This window comes from Lactuca serriola, chromosome 1 (genome assembly GCF_051521515.1).
Source record: "Lactuca serriola cultivar US96UC23 chromosome 1, Lser_US96UC23_V15, whole genome shotgun sequence".
Lineage (NCBI taxonomy): Eukaryota > Viridiplantae > Streptophyta > Magnoliopsida > Asterales > Asteraceae > Lactuca > Lactuca serriola.
In genome coordinates, this window is record NC_136408.1 from 23,583,435 (window position 1) to 23,602,886 (window position 19,452).

At 36.4% G+C, this 19,452-nt stretch overlaps 1 protein-coding gene across 1 annotated transcript; it reads left to right on the forward strand.

Annotated features, from left to right (window-relative positions):
• Positions 1 to 1,210: 1,210 nt before the first annotated feature.
• On the forward strand, positions 1,211 to 2,601 carry LOC145073850 (putative galacturonosyltransferase-like 1). Its single transcript, XM_079020355.1, has one exon. It carries the CDS (start codon positions 1,257 to 1,259, stop codon positions 2,316 to 2,318), a length of 1,062 nt encoding a protein of 353 aa, XP_078876481.1. The 5' UTR covers positions 1,211 to 1,256; the 3' UTR covers positions 2,319 to 2,601.
• The last annotated feature ends 16,851 nt before the right edge of the window (positions 2,602 to 19,452 follow it).

Below are 19,452 nucleotides of genomic sequence, written 5' to 3' on the forward strand. Positions count from 1 at the left end.
TTTTTTAAGGACCAAAAGTTCTTTTTGGAAAAGTTGCAAAAAGTCAGGTTTTTCTGACTTTTTCGAAAAGTTGATTTTCTTTCTATCAAAAATCCAAAAGTAGGTTTTAAAATTGTTTTGTCAAACATTTTTTGGCTTCTATCTTATTCTAAAAGATCTTGTAACTTCTCAAAAGTTAAGCCAAACACCTCCTTGATTGTAAAAGAAGTTGTAGAACAACCCATATCTCTCGCCATTTCTTCAAATAAACATGAGGCTGCTCCTATCCCAAATAGATTCGACTAATTCAATTATATTTAAGACTATAAGCTAAGTAGAAACATCGCAAAAATCTAAACAAGTTCCGAACATTTTCAGGATTCCACTCACCCAAAAACTGTGCATCATCTACATACAAATACAAAGAATTGATAAAGTAAGATCACATTCCCTGATCCTACCAGATGTAACGTACCTATGCTCCATTGTGTCTTCCACAGCAATGTAATAAATAGGAAATGAGAAAGTTAATCCATATTTTATTTAAAACTTAAGAAGAAGAATATTTTAAAAAGGTAACTCAAACTAACAGAATCATACTTCTTTTTAAAATCAACATTTAGAACCCTCGATTGTCTCTTTCTTCTCCTTTCCCCTCACTCTCCTCTCAAGAAAAAAGAGAGAGCGGTGTATGTGTGTATGCGTGTGTGGCAAGAATGCAGAAAGTTTTGATTTATGACAAGGAAAAAAGGGAAGGAGGTGGTCTTCGCCATATTTTCCCAATGTACGTATAATCATACGACATTTTTCTTTTGTTTCACATCCTGTAGCCATAAAAAGTCGAGTGTTTTGTGAAATAAGATTATTGATAATCTAATATGTCAAAAATATAAAATCTTAAAATTCTGTTAGAAAAAAAAAGTTTCTTATTTTAAATGATTGGAAATATAAAAAAGAAAAATGTGGTGGGGTATTTTGATATCTTTCGCTTTTGAATTCTTTCGTTTACTCGTTGTTTGGCCGGTCAGTCAGGTCAGCTTACAGCTAATTCCCACTTTTATTATTAGTTCTTTACTTTTATAATAATTGTTTCTTAAAATGATTCAAAAAAATTTCAGAAATTGAAAAAAAAAAAAAAAATGTACTTTACAAAACCGTGTCCAAACTCCTATCTGCATACTTCAAACCCAATCAAACCCCTGTCTCCCTCCCCTCTTAAATACCACCAAATCACTCTACAATATCTAACACCCAACTACCCACCCCACCCACCCACCATGGTCCGCCGCAAACCACCGCTCTCTTCCCTTCTCCTCCTCATCTTCTCCACCATCGCCATTGCCACCGCCACCACCGCCGCTACCTCTATTTCGCAAAGATTTAAAGAAGCTCCCAAGTTCTACAACGCCGTAGAATGTCCCCACACCGACATTGACTACGACACCGACACTTTGACCACCTACGATGAATCCGCCGTTCACGTCGCCATGACCCTCGACGTTACCTACATCCGCGGATCAATGGCCGCCATACTCTCCGTCCTCCAACACTCATCCTGCCCACAGAATATTATCTTCCACTTTGTCACCTCCGCTTCTTCAGACGCGTCACTCTTACGCGCCACCATCGTTACTTCGTTTCCTTACCTGAAATTTAAAATTTACAGGTTTGATGATTCTTTTGTCGCCGGACTTATTTCTACCTCCATACGTTCCGCCCTCGACTGCCCACTCAATTATGCTCGGAGTTACCTTGCTAACATACTCCCACCTAACGTTCGCAAAGTCGTGTATCTTGATTCCGACCTGGTGGTCGTCGACGACATTGCAAAGCTCGCTGCCACACCTCTCGGATACGACTCCGTCCTCGCGGCACCGGAATATTGTAACGCTAACTTCACCTTCTACTTCACACCTTCTTTCTGGTCAAACCCGTCTCTATCTTTAACCTTTGCCAATCGGAAAGCTTGTTACTTTAATACCGGCGTGATGGTTATCGATCTAGACCGGTGGCGTGCCGGTGGTTACACAACAAAGATTGAAGAATGGATGGAACTGCAGAAACGAATGAGAATCTACGAACTGGGTTCTCTTCCACCCTTCTTGCTTGTTTTTGCCGGAAAGATAGCTCCGGTGGATCACAGATGGAACCAACATGGACTTGGCGGTGATAATTTCCGGGGTCTTTGCCGTGATCTACATCCGGGACCGGTGAGTCTATTACATTGGAGTGGTAAAGGGAAGCCATGGGTGAGACTTGATGCAGAAAGGCCATGTCCTCTGGATGCACTTTGGGCCCCATATGATCTTTTAAAGCCTCCATTTTCGTTTGATTCTTGAATGAATGGAGTTTCACAGAGTTGTGGCCATCGCCGATCATCAGAAATTGGTGGTGATCATTACGAAGGAGATGATGATTAACTGGAAAGCTTGTATAATCTATTCTCCTTTTTTTGTTTTTGTTTTCTTTTTCTTGAATTTTTTATTTTTAAATATGAAATTGTACATTTGTTTAAATACTTAAATAATAGAAGTAGAGAGGGTCATATTCATAATTTTGTTGTATAAAAGAAAAAAAAAGTCCAAGACTTTAAGTGATGTAATAAAATATCTCTTTCTTCAACGTGTCCCCCCAATATTGATTCTTTTAGTCAAAAAAAATTAATATCGTTTATCTTAAACTTTTTTAAATAATATATATGACGTATATATAAGTTAAGTAAATCATTAGATTATTGTAGAATGTATCAATGAGCGGAAATTCGGCCATTATTTTAAATAAGGTATAATTGCAAATTTGCAATCATTAACCAACTTTATTGTTTTTTTATGAGGCAGATCAACTTAATAAAATGGTAATAAAAATCATCAAAATATCAATATAAGATAGGAAAATGTCCGTTTCCAAAAAAAAAAAAAAAGATGGGGAAATGTATTTTTGGTAATAATAACTCATGCAAAGTGTGCATGCTAGGATCCAACAAGCTTGTAGTAAGGGTTCATGAACACCTCAAGTGTAGACTATCATCCAGTGAATTCTTCTAAGCAATATAAGGACTAAGGAGTATGTGGCAACTGTATAATCATATTAAGACATATCATTAAGATTTAAGAGAATGATAAAGGGTGTTCCATTGAAAGATGAAAGAAAAAAGACCGAAGGGAAAGACGATGCAATCAAGGATAGTAGAGCATATTGGTACGTGTGATAACTAACATGTTTATCTTCTTTTGGGTTTAGTATTCATTGTGGTAACTGTTTATCTTCTTGTATAATAAGCCCTTTATCTAATTCTAACTGCCAACATTCACCATATATAAAAATTTGTATCAAAGATAAAGGAATATTCATGAAGTCACAATCTCAAACAAGAAAAAAAAAATGAAAAATGAGCTTACCAATGTGAGGGCCACATACAAAAAATGATATCGCATTCAACATTATAAAGTGTAGAAAATAAACCGAATAGATCATTAGTACTTAGGATCAACATTGAACAATAAAGACCATATCATTTAAACAGGTTAGAACCAACAACATAAACAATCTTCTAGCTTTAACATATATGTTGTTCTTGGACCTTAGCAAACTAGGGATTATGTCCATTGATCAAGGGTACAAAAGTGGGTCAACCAAACCTATAAACTAGCTCTTGAACCATTACTTTGGGCATGTGTAGAATTAATTATTTAGATCGTTGTTAGTCCGATAAAGGACAATGATTGAAGTGCTACCACATGTACATATCATGCTTTTTGGGCTAACAAAGGTTAATCGTATGTATGTGAACACATCTTTATATAGAAATAACAAAGAAGAACAAAGATATAAGAAGGGGAAGATCACCGAGATAGATGAGATTAGTAGGAGAAATGAGAGATGAGAGTGGAGATAAGAGAATGATAGCGAAATAGGTGTTAGATAGATATCACATATGAGTGACTAAAGTATGAAATTTCCTCATGTGAGTCGCATGTGACACATGTTCACATCGGCTATAAACAACATCGGGTTTTGAGTGACTAAAGCTATGAATCTAAAAAGTAGACTAAAAGTATGAAATTTCGGAAAACTAAGGGACTATTTATGTAATTGGCTCTATTAAATATTTAAACATAAGGTATAAGGGTATAATTAGTCATTTATATTACATGATTACCATTTAAAACAAAATAGGTTACTGTTTTGTGTTTTATTATTCCCTTTGTTTAACTTTTTTGACAAAACGACCTATCTATACATAGAGTTTAGGTTGGCCTAACTAAAGAAAAGAGATATAAGTATGATTTAGGAGTTTTCTGATAAACCAGATTACTTGGTGTTAAATGATTTCAACATTTTAATGGTTAAAATAAGATAAAGCTCCTCAAACGTTCAAAATCATTCACAGGCATTTGATTTGCTTAGAAATCGTTTACAGGTTGTATCAAAAGCGTTAAATATCAACTGATTCATACTTGACCAGGGTGAGCCTTTGGACTTCTAGACCGGACCTAAATTTGGACACGATAAACTTCAACAGATCCGATACAAGGTCCATAAATTTATACAAAACATGTTCCGTCAGTTAGATCATAAATGTTCAACCTTATACTTAACCTCTAAATAGTTTATCAAACAACCGTTTACCTCCTTAAAAGAATATATAAATAGGAATTCCTATTATATATTATCCATAAAACAAAGCTATAAATAAATTATACAATTTTGTTTGGTTTTTGACTTTTAAATGTTTTAATATTGAAATAATGGGTCGCCTGGTACATGGAATGTAGAATTTAGTATTGACTTTGAGTACACATGCTTTGACTTTGAGTACATGGAAGGCAGAAACCAACATTTTGATCTTTCCTAGGAAACATCCACAAGTTACGAGGTTAATTGTTACATCACCAGAAAAACTATATAATATTTTTCACAAAATTGTATTAGTTCGTTAAGTTACATAACATGTAAGGTCATGCATGGATGTATAGAAAGTTACCTTGACAACGATATGGGCAATAATGAAATCCCAATTAAATAAAGAAAATACCCATTAAGAAGATAAAATTTGTTAAACCAATACATGTATCATTGTATCTTATAATCGCCGCAAAGTTATAGTAGTTGGTGCAATAAAGAGGGTGCCGATGGTAAATAAAAAAAAAGGGGATGAAGGTACAGTTTACGTACTGAAAACGCGTTACGAAGACACGACTTTGGTTTGTTAACAATTTTATGGAAACAAAAACGAAAAAAAGTATAATATTTTTTATTTTTTATAAAACTAGTTAGGTCTAAAATCATTTTACTCTTAAACCTTGAATATCATAAATTGGCTTTCAAGTTTCAATTACTTTCAATTTGCTTTTTAAAGCAACTATCTTCAAAATGTATTTATTATAGAAACAAGTTATTTTTTATATTTCTATTTTATCAGATGAAAGTGTACTTCAACTGGGTAACTGATTTAATAGAAATACAAACACTCTACATATTTAGTACAGATGGACGCAATAAGTATAAAATTTGTCATATTAGATGACATGTATGATTAGATACCGATTTAGCAGGTTGAAATCCATATAGTAATATTTTAATAAAACCACTACAAATAATTTGCTGTTTTATTCAATACAATTAAAAAAGAGGAATAACTTAAAAAGAAAACCAAAAGTTATTGGAAGCCATGATATTAACCTTATTTTACAATCAAAGTTTTATAGTTGCTATGGAAATATTTGTATTAAGTCATACGTAAACACGTATGTTTGAAAGTAGAAGAGTTCAAGTGTTGATGATGCGACCTGCAGAAAGAAGTAAATTCGAAAATTTGATGATTTAAATTGAATTTTATCAAATTATATATAGTAATAACATAATTATTCCTTAGTAAGTGAGGAAGAAACAAATGATTGATAATTTATACAAACACAATATTCAATGGACAACAAGTGCAAATCACAATGGCTGATTTGGTTGGTCGTTTGATTCGTCTTCCTTCATTTTTGAATCACATAAAGAGATAGATGACTCTTTCACATTTAGTTTTTTATATCAATTCTCAAAGTATTTAATTTGATAAAATCTGAATTTGAATTTGTCAAGCAATCATTAAGATCGTAGTTAGATATTGAGGAAATTATTAGTAAAAATCGCAAATATTTTTATTTTGTTAACATTCAAATCATTTTATATATCTTATATTATATTATAAAACATATTAGTCATATCTTGAATTTTAAGATGTAAAAATTAAAAAGTTTTTTGTACAAATCAATTATGCATAAATAATTCATTAATACTTGTCAAAAGTTTGAAAACTTGAATTAAAGAAAAATAACTAATAAATTCAATTTGGAGCAAAATGAATGTATTAAAAGATTAAATATCTTATACTATATTATAAAATATATTAGTCATATCTTGAAATTTAAGAGGTATAAGTTACAAAGCTTTTTTGTGCAAATCAATATATGACTATACGTAAATAATTCATTAATACTTGTCAAAAGTTTGAAGACTTAAATCAAAAAAATAATTAAGAAATTCAATTCGGATCAAAAATGAAAATTTTAAAAATATTAAATTCATGTATATAAATTAATTTACATTTTTTAAACTAAATATCAATATTAATTAACTTACATCAATAGTATAAATAAACAATATAAACATAAGGTATAAACATAAATAGTTTATTTAAAAGTGATAAGGATTATTATAATAGTTAATAATAAAATCAAATAATTATTTCCTCGTAAGAAATTATTCTCAATATGTTGAGGTGCAAAGTTCTTTATGCATGACTTTGTAATGGTTTGACTCTTGTAGACCCACTTGGATGTGGTGTATTAGCCTTTTGACTCATGAGAGATAGAGAGTGAGAGAGAGACATGTAAACACCTCTATAAATAGTAGGTTTGTCCACTTGTAGAGGTGTGTTTGAGAGATGTAGAAATGAGTGTGTAAGTGTGTTAATTATGTAGATGTAGATCTATGTCCTTTTTTGTAACACCATATACATTCAATATATCTCTTAAACACCCAAATCACCATGTTCAATTGTGCAAGCTTTAATTCCGCATGCCAGACCATGTTCTTATGTCACTACAATTGGTATCAGAGCGGGTCTTCAAGATCAAGGTGATATTTGAAGAACGATTCTCGGTTTGGCAATTTTTGTCGCAATTTGGAACAATTTTGGTGAGTCTCTCTATGATCTCTCATAATAATTGAATCGTGCGTTACGTTTTTTTTTTATTTGTGATCGTTTGACTCATTGGATCAAATTTTCGTTGAAAAACCCATTTGTTGTGATCCAATAATTTTTCATTGATCAAGCCCGATCCAATCATATTTGTTGTTTGATTCGATTCTCGAATTTTTGAAATTGATCACTTGAATCCAAATTCTAATTCTAAATTAGTTTGATTCTTCGATCCTTTGTTAATCAAAATTTTGAGTTAAACAAAATAAGCCCATGATCGTGTACTGTTCATGTCCAAATCTTGAGCCCAATCTCACAGTTCGTTGATAAATCATTTGGGGCTCAATTGTTCAATTAAAAGATCCGATCTATGTGAGTTAATCCAAAAGAAATATGATTCTCAGTCGACTTTATCATACGCTTTACTGAGTTGTACCATCGACTTCATCTGCATATGTTCTTAATTGATTGTTCTTGAGTTCTTCATCTCGGTTTCTCATTTTTTTTTCAATCGATGATGATTTAATTGATCTTCGTTGTTCTTTTGTATCACAAGTCTCGTAATTGAAAATCAAACAAGATTCTGAAAGTCAAAATTAAAATCATCAAAATTGATTTTATGGTTCGATGGTTAAAAACGAACAAAGAATATCATTTTGGTATTGAAATCGACTTCAAATGTTGATGATTTGAGGTTGATTGTTAAATAACGATTGGGAAGGATGAGCGATTAAAAGAAAAGAACGTTGAATACTCAGTCGAATGTTTACAGATGGTTGGAAAGTCGATTTTGATATCCTGATGTTGATAATTGGAAGGCATTTGATACTGGTGATGATGATTTTGATAACGAACTGGAAAACAATTTTGATTTAGAATCAATGACTTTTATGAATGTTTGTGTTCGTGAATGAAGATTTTCAATCGACAGATATTTTGGGGTGAATTCTTCGAACATTTGGAGTAGATTGTTTAAGTGTTTGAAGAACGAACTGAGGAAGGTCTACCCTAAAGGATCGATGTTCGAAGAATCGATGTTTGGATCGATGTTGACGAGAGTTTGTTTGATGTCGATTTTCGAATGATTTTGAATGATCGATTTCTTTGTTGATTTGGGATCGATAGTCGATAGATGGATCTAAGGTTCAAATGATTTGGATGGATGATTAGTGTCGACTGGGTTTGATGATCTGTAAAACGAAAATTCGATTTTGGCTTGATAATGAATTTGATTTTGAAATTGGGGCAAATGTTCGAATGTTTGAAGGATTGGGTTTGGGAAGAATTGATTCTGTGTTACAGTAAACAAAAGAACGAAGAATTGGGGAGTATTGTTCGAACATTTGGAGTCGATGGGTGATGATAAAACGAACGAAAAATGATGAACTGTAAGAACCAAATGTTGATTCAGAGGGATTCAGAGGTTACTGTTCATTCAGTGGGTTCGTATGCTTCGAATTCGTACGTTTGGTTGAAAAAAAAATCGTGTGTGTTGGATGCAGTTTTGTCGCTTCGCACCAAGTGGATTGTCTTGAGATTTCGTACGAATGGGAAGAAGGATTTCATATGAAGCGTTCCATTGAAGAAGAAAACAAATATTTTCGAATTGGGTCTCTGATCTTTTAACAAAGTGACACAAATGGTCTAACTTCGAATGCTGGGGCAAGGCTTCGAATGTTTGAAAGCTTCGAATGTTTGATCACTTCGCATGAATTGAAAGGAAATGGCAAAGTTTCGAATTTGACCCTTGAACCTTAGAATTTTTGTCACTTCGAAAATTAACACAAGTTTCGAATGTTTGACACTTTTCACCCGACTTCGAAAAAAAATTTGGTGCTTCGAATATTTTGGAATGTTTCGTATGATTTGTGCACAAGGGCAGAATTTTCGAAGATGGTCCCTCAGACTTCGAATTTTGGCAGTTTTCACCCAAGTTCGAAAAAGGACTATTTTTGCTGAAAATTGAAGATTGTGCATTTCAGGCCCCTGCAGTTTGTGCAAATTGACGCTTTCTACCCATCTTTGGAAAAGGGGGAGAGTTTTGCATATTTTGTTGTTTTGGGCGCAACGGGTCACTGTAGAATTTTGAAATTGACAATTTCTACCCATTTTTGAGAAATTTTGTCAAAGGCGATCCGTGAACGAAGCTAAAAATTCAATATTTTTTGGATTTTCCGGATTGAAGCACAAAGTTTATGCCACATGTTAAGGGGGAGTTTTGACACGAAAAATTCCGAATAGAGCACGTTCTTTTTCCTTTGGAGTTTTATAATCAAATTTCGATTATAAAAAGGGGAGAAGTTTTTTATGGAAATTCGAACATGAATTTTTCATATTACGCGGATTTGAAAATCGAAGTGATCTTGAAGTTTTGAAGCTTACGAGATGATGCAATTGGAAGTTCGGAAGTGATGTATTCGAAATGGGTTTGGTTTTATTGAAGATGTTTGGGGTGTGCTTTTATGTGTAACTTTTGAGTGATTATTTGGAGTTTGGAACACTCTTGATCATTTGTTGCTGCTCGGATTGTATGGTCTCACATCCTAGAGCCCAAATTGAAGAGTCATGGAAGAATTGAAGATTGAAGTTTGTTTCGACATGTGTCACCTTTGAGGCTCGAACCACGTAGTTGCTCGATTTTGGAAGATTTGAAGTGGGTCATCCATTCCTAACTTTGAGGGGGAGAATGTTGGGGTGCAAAGTTCTTCATGTATGACTTTGTAATGGTTTGACTCTTGTAGACCCACTTGCATGTGGTGCATTAGCCTTTTGACTCATGAGAGATAGAGAGTGAGAGAGAGACATGTAAACACCTCTATAAATAGTGGGTTTGTCCACTTGTAGAGGTGTGCTTGAGAGATGTAGAAGTAAGTGTGTAAGTGTGTATTAATTATGTAGATGTAGATCTATGTCCTTTTTTGTAACACCATATACATTCAATATATCTCTTAAACACCCAAATCACCATGTTCAATTGTGCAAGCTTTAATTCCGCATGTCATACCATGTTCTTATGTCATTACACAATAAAACCTATTAATCATCGTCGCTTTACGCGGGCACACATCTAGTGTGTTTATATATATATATATATATATATATATATATATATATATATATATATATACACATAAATATTTTATTCAAATGTGGTAATTATTTATAACATAATAACTAATCATAAAATCTAATAATTATTTCATCGTAAGAAACTATTGTAAAAAAAAGTTGTTTATTGTCGTCGCTTTGTACGAACACATCTACTATGACATGACATACAATTAAATATCTTCAAATATTATATTATTATAAGTGTAATTCATTTTCCACGTATCGTAAATTTCGGGTTTTCTAATTTTCATATTCATAATATTTTATCACAAACTAACCACTATAGTAATTGAAATTCGTTATAGCAATCGGAGCGTAATGGTAAGGTGTGTCCGCACCGTAGATTCAGAGTTTAAACTTTGACATACCTAAAATATTGTTATTTGTTAGTACTTTGCGGTTGACATCTCATAGGGGTTTTGAGTCGGGTTGTTATAGACATTTCAGATTGTGCACTTTACAATGTTTTCTAAAGTTAACAAAGGAATGAGACTAATATAGATCTAAATCATCAGTTATGATCATTGCCTAATTTAGTACAAATTAACCATAAAAATGACCTATATTCCCTTATTTGAATATATTTACTGCATTTTAGTAGTTTTAAAAACAAAAAAATATTTTTAATTAAAGGTATATATTATTATTACAAATGAGTATTACGTATAATCGTAATTTTGTTTACATTGAAAAATTATAGATTTAGTCTTGAACTTGACCTTTGATTATTTTCATCTCTTAAAGATTTATTTTATACCTTTTACAAGCCATAGGTAGACTTCCATGGGTTTTCACTATTAAAGAAAAATACTCTTATTACACATATTATTATAGATTTATTGTTTTATTTTCATTATAATGTAGGCCATCCTCTTACATCCAAAAATTTCAACAAATTTAAACTTTTCAAAACAACATTTTTACTAATAAAAGAGTTTACAAAATCATTGTATCCAAAACATTATTTAAAATCAGTGTCCCCTAAGATCAATGACATAAATTCAAGATGTGTATGGTCACGACTTTGTCTTGCCGCGAATCTCTAAAGTACTTGAAAACCATAAACCAAAACTATAAGTACAAAGCTTAGTGAGTTCCCCCAAAGTACCACCACATAAACAGATAACATATACCAACAAACAGCATGCATATAGGGCCTTCAGCATGACTGGAACGCCCCACCGGCCTACAGTCTATCTGGTACGCCCACAAAGCCTTCAGTCTGACTAGAACGCCCCACCAGCTTACAGTCTATCTGGTATGCTCACAGAACCTTTAGCATGACCAATACGCCTCACCAGGCCTTCAGCCTATCTAGAATGTTCTTTGGGCTTCGGCCTGACTGGTACGCCCCACTGGCCTTCAGTCTATCTGGGATGTCCTGTGTCTGTTGGCCTTCAGCACAAAGCAGGACCGCCTCAACCCAACCACACACCAACTATGTCGACACACACACACACACATACACACACACACACATATATATATATATATATATATATATATATATATATATATATATATATATAACAAACAAGCATACAAATAACCAGCCAGTAAACAGATAGACGGATCTTACATATCACTAAGCATACCATCATCATATCTACCAGGATACAGATCTAACAGATCACTACAGTACACATTCATACGATAAACCATGATAACAATCCAAATGGTCAGCCTTGGTGCCTTCGACCCATAAGTACAGTGAGGAAAACTCACCTCGCTCCGCTGCTAATCAAATAACACTCGACTGCCGAACCGGAAATCCCACACTAACAACAAATAAATCATAATTAATAATTCTGCCATAATCCATTAACCGTGGTCTCAACTCATAAGTCCCGACTCCTAGGGTATAAGACCATTTTACCCTTTCCTTAATGGGCCCAACTCAAACTTGGCCCAAGGCCCACTAATGGCCTAACAACACAACTTGAGGCCCAAACCAAACCTAAGGCCCAACCAGAGCCCAAACAGATAATTTATAGCCCAAAGAAACAACCTAACCTAACCGAATCCCATTCCAAAAGAGTCCAAGTCCAAAAAGCCCAAAAACCTACTGACCAGACGACGCATAGCGTTCATCGGCTGAACGCACGACGTTCCCAAAAACTTCCAACTTCTTAATCCAATGGCTTAAACCCATAAGCCAAACGTCCAAAATCTCAGAATAGCTCAATATAAGCGACTTAATCCATAAACTCGAAGGCTTTAAGACTTTGCATGGCTTAATGAAGCCCAATCGCCGAACATGAACTCTAAAGGTCACAATCACTCCAAAATGTCTTAAAAACTTCTTAATACCTTAATACTTTAGTCCAAACTTCCAGATCTAATTCAAAGGGACTTCTTAAGTCATAAAGTTCCTGACTTTATGACTTAGCATGACTTAATGGGACCCAAATCAAAACCCTAACTCCCAAGCTTCACCAAAAGACTACCAAATCATGCATGGAAGGTTTATACTCATCAAGATCCAAACTTTATGACTCCATAACCCTAACAAAGGCCATATATGAAACTCAAAGGTTCTGGAGTAACTTCTACTCACAAGAACCACCACACAGGGACCAAAACCATAACAAAATACCACTTAGCTAGATCTATATGAAAGAGTTATCAAGGTTTAGACTTTATACATCCAGAAGATAGATCTAGGTGTACAAAGCCTCGATCCAAAAGCTCTAAAACAAGCAATGACTCTTCAAGAAGTTCCTTTTTCCTCCTCAAGCACCAAAAACACACAAGAATCACAATGAAGCTCAAGAAATACTCAAATAGAGGTTAGGGTTTTGTTCTTAGGGTTAGAGAGGATGGAGGCTAAAGAAAATGAGGGTTGGAGGTGAGTTAAGGTCTTTAAATAGGGTCCAAGACCCTAAATTAAGATTTTCATCTGGCCAACGAACACCCTCTGTTCCTAACGAATGCCATGTATTCCCCAAAAGTGTCCGCGTCTACTTTTCCCATGAACGTCATGTGTACTGGTACGACCTACGTACCCGGTTTAGTCCAAAACCCTTCTAGCTTCAAATAATCTTAACTTTTGCATCCCTTATCTGTTTTCAATGTTCTTTATATCCACATAAAGGTAACAAGAGACCCTACACTCCTATTAACTCATACCAACTTTAAGAGATTTCGAACAAAAATCAAATTTCCATAAAAGCCCGAACTAACATTGTACCAAAATACCCCTAGGCTCCAAAACACGAACCGAACACCTGGATTACCTCAATTACATTACTTTCACCCAAATGGGTCTAGATCTCATCTTTCCAAAGGCCTTAAGCCTTATGATGACCGATCTTCGGGCCAGAACCTTAAATTAGGAATCGATTCGGAACAGGGAGTTACAACTCTCCCCCACTTAAATTAGATTTCGTCCTCGAAATCATTCCTTTCCAACCCAGGTGCCAGGTGACTTGAGCGACACAACCATAATATTGAGCACACAACAGCCTATTCCCAAGGCGACCGAGCCCAACCCTAGCAGGGCTCTTCAAACCTGAAAATGATCGAATCTTTTCCCAGCCTAAAATAACATTATGCAGGATTGCCAAATCTTACTCAACTTGAAACTTGAATTCTCGAATTGGTCTGACTCCCTGACAGACCGACCATATTGAACCCAAGTTAAATCCATGTCACTTACCCGTCAAACTATCTACTCAACTCCTGATGATAATAATTCCATGAACACAATGAGTTACAAGATATTGATTTCCTTAACTGTCAGACCGATATGTTGCTACTATAATTATGAAGCCCCATAACTTGCCCGACCTTCATACATGTAAAACCATTCCAAAGCACAGTCACATAAGCCTTTTCTACCATCCATACTAAAAACATCCTTTTTTACCCTGAACCTTCCTGCTGATGTCGTTGACATACAAATTTCTTAACCCACGTCTCACTGAAATACAGACCTTACACAAATACACTCACGATTCCCAACATGAGTTTCCACCAAAAGCCAACTCGAAAATGGCAACTCGTGAAATTTTCTCACAACCCTTCCCAAAGACTGATGAGCATCCATTCATGAATCTACCATTTCATTACTAATCACTGCTTTGATGAGCAAAGATGGTAAATCCTAGAATTTTCGCATTACATTCAACCCTTATCAGCTCAGGTGTACCCCCACCTGGAAAAACCACTCGAGACCTTCATAAAGAGCTTTATGATTTGCAACCTCATAACCGATTCCCAACTTGATAATCAAATCCCTAACAACATCTTGCGAACCAACGAAATTGTGATGCATACATTACACATAGACTTTCTGATACCTAACTGATACTCCCAACAACCTTTAACTATCCCCTTTATCTAAACCAGCTAATTTGAGAGTTTTCCCTAATTCCATCAACATGCCAATGCCGAAGGTACCACAAGCATGAGAAATGAGAAAACATGAGTTCTGGGCCCATGACCCATAAACACCCCTCTTGATAACATATCATGGACTTACCATAATGCACATCGTTAGAAAACCCACAACCTCGATCCAACAAAGAAGAAATACAAGAGTTCCAGTGAAACGAAAACTCTCAAACACGACCAGAAGACAACCCTATAATCTATCGAAACAAGATTGTCATACTTTTACTAAGGTTGAACAAGTCCCACCAATATGTACATTGCTGACGAAGGCTTTCCGAATGCTGCTAAAAACCTAATCCTGATATAAACCAACATTTCACACCCCCAAAGAGGGTAGACATACCCTGAGGCCAAAGGAACATAAAACATTCTGAACTAGATAATAGGTTGACACATTCCTTGAACTTTAACTCTCACCACTTGAATCTGCCGGACAATCTACGTTGAATGATGAACCCAACAACCAATGGTTAAGGACACATTGACACTTAATCCAAAGAATCAAAGCCCACACGAAACTGAACATACCCGCTTCTAGAAATGATTTACAGATCAACATCTGCCTAAACTAATCTGAAAACAAAAATCCAAACAACGAACTGACAATTTCTCAACGACTGATACTCAACCTGAGAATCCCATTTCTCTCTCACTTAGGGCTCGAACTACCACGTACCATCCACTGGTTTGAAACCAAATCATAACTCAAACTAGCTTAAGCATGTACCACCATTCCTAACCCTGGAATGAATAATACACACAGGATGACCTTCCAGACAGGGATCAACCAATCCTAAGAGAATCATGAGTTCAGCTGAAGACCTCTAAAAGTTTTCCAATCATGACCTCTTATCATTAAGGTTTTTACACAAATCAACTCCCTACTTTTGATCCAAAATTTACCCTCCTTTCCTGCAATCTCAATCGACAATCTAGTACTTGTCCCACTATAACCCAAGAATACGTGTAACATCCCAAAATTCATGACTAAAAATTTCATTTTAATTACGTAATTATAAAAACCAGTAGCCTGAAAACATCAATAGTGTCATCCCATATCATAAACAAAACCAATGTGTCAATAACCAAAACATTTCATAAGAAAACAACACTAGAGTACAACTCCCAAAGATCTCATAATGCGGAAAACCATAGTATGATGCGTTGCAATCATGCCGGCTCCTTTCCCTTCGAAGAAGAAGTACCTGAAACCAAAACTGAAAACCGTAAGCATGAATCTTAGTAAGTTACCCCATCATACCACATAGCATACAATACACATACTGTCTAGCATATCTAGGTGTTGGCCTACCCCTTCGGTCTCTTTCAACCGGATACTACCGAGCATATCTAGCTGTTGGCCTTACCCTTCGGTCTCTTTCAACCTGATATTGCCTAGTATATCTTGGTATTAGCCTACCCTTTCGGTCTCTTTCAACCGGATACTGCCTAGCATATATGGGTGCTGGCCTACCCATTTGGTCTCTTTCAACCAATTACGGGGTCTATTTCACCCCTACCACTACCACATAATATCCTAGCATATAAGCACATAAATCACATACATCCTAACATATTTGGGTGCTGGCCTACCCCTTCGGTCTCTTTCGACTGGCTACTGCCTAGCATATTTGGGTGCTGGCCTACCCCTTCGGTTTCTTTCGATCGGTTATGTGGTCTATTTCAACCCCTACCACTACCACATGACAACATAGCATATAAGCACATAAACCTAAACAGATAGTGGCATACCAGAAAATTATCACACAGAAAATCATCTCTTACTACAAACAACTACTAGTTGACCGACATTGGTGCCTTCGACCCACTCCTACCGAGAAGGTAACTCATCTCACATTGCTGAAGTTCACTGCAAGAAATCCTTACTTGCTGCCCTGGCAACACCTCGAGCTATCAATACCAAAATATCACCCAATTAGCAATTGGGTCCTAAACCATGATCCATAATCCATACTTGGGGTAAAATGACCGTTTTACCCCTGGCCCAACAAGATTCATTACTAAGGCCCAAACCCAAAACCAAACAAGCCCAAAACTCCAAAATCCATAAAAGCCCAATTTTCCAAATTGGACCCAAACCCTTACATGGGCCTTACCCTAAAGCCCAATAACTTATTCCCAATCCAAACATACATCCTTAGCTGGTCCAACAATCCACACACCTAAATAATAGCCCAAACCCAAAATGGCCCACAAGGCCCAAATCCATCATGGACCTAACCTAGGAAGGCCTAATATCCAAAGAGGCCTAAAATATTGAATAGTCAACCCTAGTCAACTCCTGGTCCAAGGTCCAAAGCCCAAAAAGTCAACAATCCAAGAAAGCCCAATCCGGTCGAGTGCGTCCTGCATACTCATTTGGTATGCTAAGCGTATACCTATTGGGTCTAGTACGCGCCACGTACCAGGTGGGTACGCCTAGCGTACTCCCCTGGACTCCAAACTTCTCTAATAAGCACTTAATCACTTCATCCCTTGCTCCAACTCTCCAGTCTGACTCCAAAGGTGACTTTTCAAGTAAAGTTGGCAAATTTACTAACATGCATGGCTTAATGGGACTCTAGAGCTCAAAAGAGCTTAATGTATGGTCTTAATTCATGATTAAACTTAAAATCTCCAGAAAGCTTGCACCTTTATGAGAGAGGGAACCTTAGAATGTCCAGATCTACAAGATTGAGCCCCAAAAACAACCCTAGTTCACCAAGACCAAGCTAAAGGGACTAAAATGGCCAAAAAAACAACCCAAAGTAGATCTATAAAATGAATAGCCAAGATATAGACTTTATACCTTGAAAGTATCGAAATAGAGATATTAGCACTGGATCTCCAAGCTCTTCTCTTGAGGTTGAGTCTTTCACTTCCTTCTCCTCTTGCACAAACCACCAAAAGTCTTCTTTCAACCTCCAAGCTTCATCCAAGTCAATCTAGGGTTTTTGTGGATGTAAGAAGGGGTGGTGGCTGACTTAAAATGACCTAAGGAGTGGTATAATGTTGCTTATATAGGGTATGAACCCCGAAATTAGGGTTTTGGTCTAAAGGGAGTATGCTCCGTGTACCCCTTAGTACGCCCGGCGTACTCAAGAACCACCCGCGATCATTCATCTTTATACGTTGGGTATACCCAGCTAAACATGCGCATGCATCCTTGCGTGCATGGGACCGATTTGCAAGCTTTTCCATCCAAGGGCCAATTCTGTCAATAACTTCAAAATGCAATAACTCACTCATCCTAGGTCCGTTTCCAATGAACCTTATATCCACGAAAAGGTGATGAGAAGCCCTACACTCCTAGAAATACCCCCAACCCTTAAAACCTTCCGAACAAAACCCAAAACCCATAAACGACTGAGATATCAATTTACAATCATACCCTTGGCTTCTGAAGACACAATCGAATACATGGATCACTTAAACCATAATAACTACATCCGAAACGGGCTAAATCCTTCCTTTCCCGAAGCCCTAAACCCCATACAATTGATGATTGGGCTGCAGCCCCAAGAAACAAGGCAAATCTAAAACCGAGAGTTACAATACGAACCCTTGAACATATAATAAAACATCCATAACACATCAATCCACCTGCACACTCTTGTGCTGACATACTGTTGCTAAACTCTGCGACCAACAGACCCCATGTTGGGTTTACATCTAATTTTTGAAAATCACAATTCTGCTCACTCCTTTTCCGAACTCGGAAAATTGAAAAGAGAATAGTCATTTCCACAGATAGCGACAATCTAATCCGTCAATCAACCACTTAACTCCCAGTTGCAATCCCCAAGCCGGTCATAACAACCGCTTCCTTCTTGAATCCTGCAACACAATGCACGACCTCGAGAAAAACCCTTGAGACCTTTAAACCAACATCCTCATCTAGGTCTGAACCATTCCACCCAAACTGATATCGCTATTGGGGCCCAAAATAATTACCGGACCCATCCTCATGTCCGGGAAACCATAACCAAAATATCAAAAGATACGGAACCACTACCATGAATCATGGTATCAAACCATGTTATCTCTCCTGACCAACCCTTAGAATCCCCGAAACTCTCCTTGATTCGAGTATGGATCCTATGCTTCTAGTAGTACGGGCTCAATACTACCTTCCACACATATCCATACTTTCCTTAAGGATCATCTCGGGTCCTCTAAGAGCTATCCATAAAATATTCCTAATACCTGCTCCACAACAAAACAACCACACAAAAAATACTTCCTAGGCTCTCCTAGGATTCCCACACACCTCCCTTACCATCAGCTGTTGAAGAACCCCCCTCCCCCCACCAATGTCAGAGAACCACTTCATGAATTTCGACTTGAAAATATAATTTGAAAATCGGCCTTACTCGGGTAGCACTTCGGCTCTGAATATGACTTTTTGTGATGAAATCGGGGATTTTAGTTGAAAACCAACCTTACTCGAGCAGAGTTTCATCTTGAAAATATAATTTTCTCGGGAACTTCGGAGTGTCGAGACTTGCTTCGGGTGTCGGGAATGATGCCAGAACTTCGGGGTGGTAGAGGGGCTTGAGAGAGGCTAGAGAGTGAAAGAGAATGAGAATTTGTAACCGAAAACATGGCAGCCTCGCATCCCTTTTATAGGGGTCTGAAGCAACTCACTAAACGGGGCGTAGTCTCGCTATACACTGGGCATACTGCGAGGCGGCTCTGTACGTAGACCTAGAAATTTCAGACACGAAGACACGAATCTGTGAGAGATACGACACGACTCGAATACATCTTAAAAT

What these genes read in the sequence shown, in the direction of transcription:
- LOC145073850 (XM_079020355.1), top strand. Translation starts at nt 1,257, where the DNA reads ATGGTCCGCCGCAAACCACCGCTCTCTTCCCTTCTCCTCCTCATCTTC.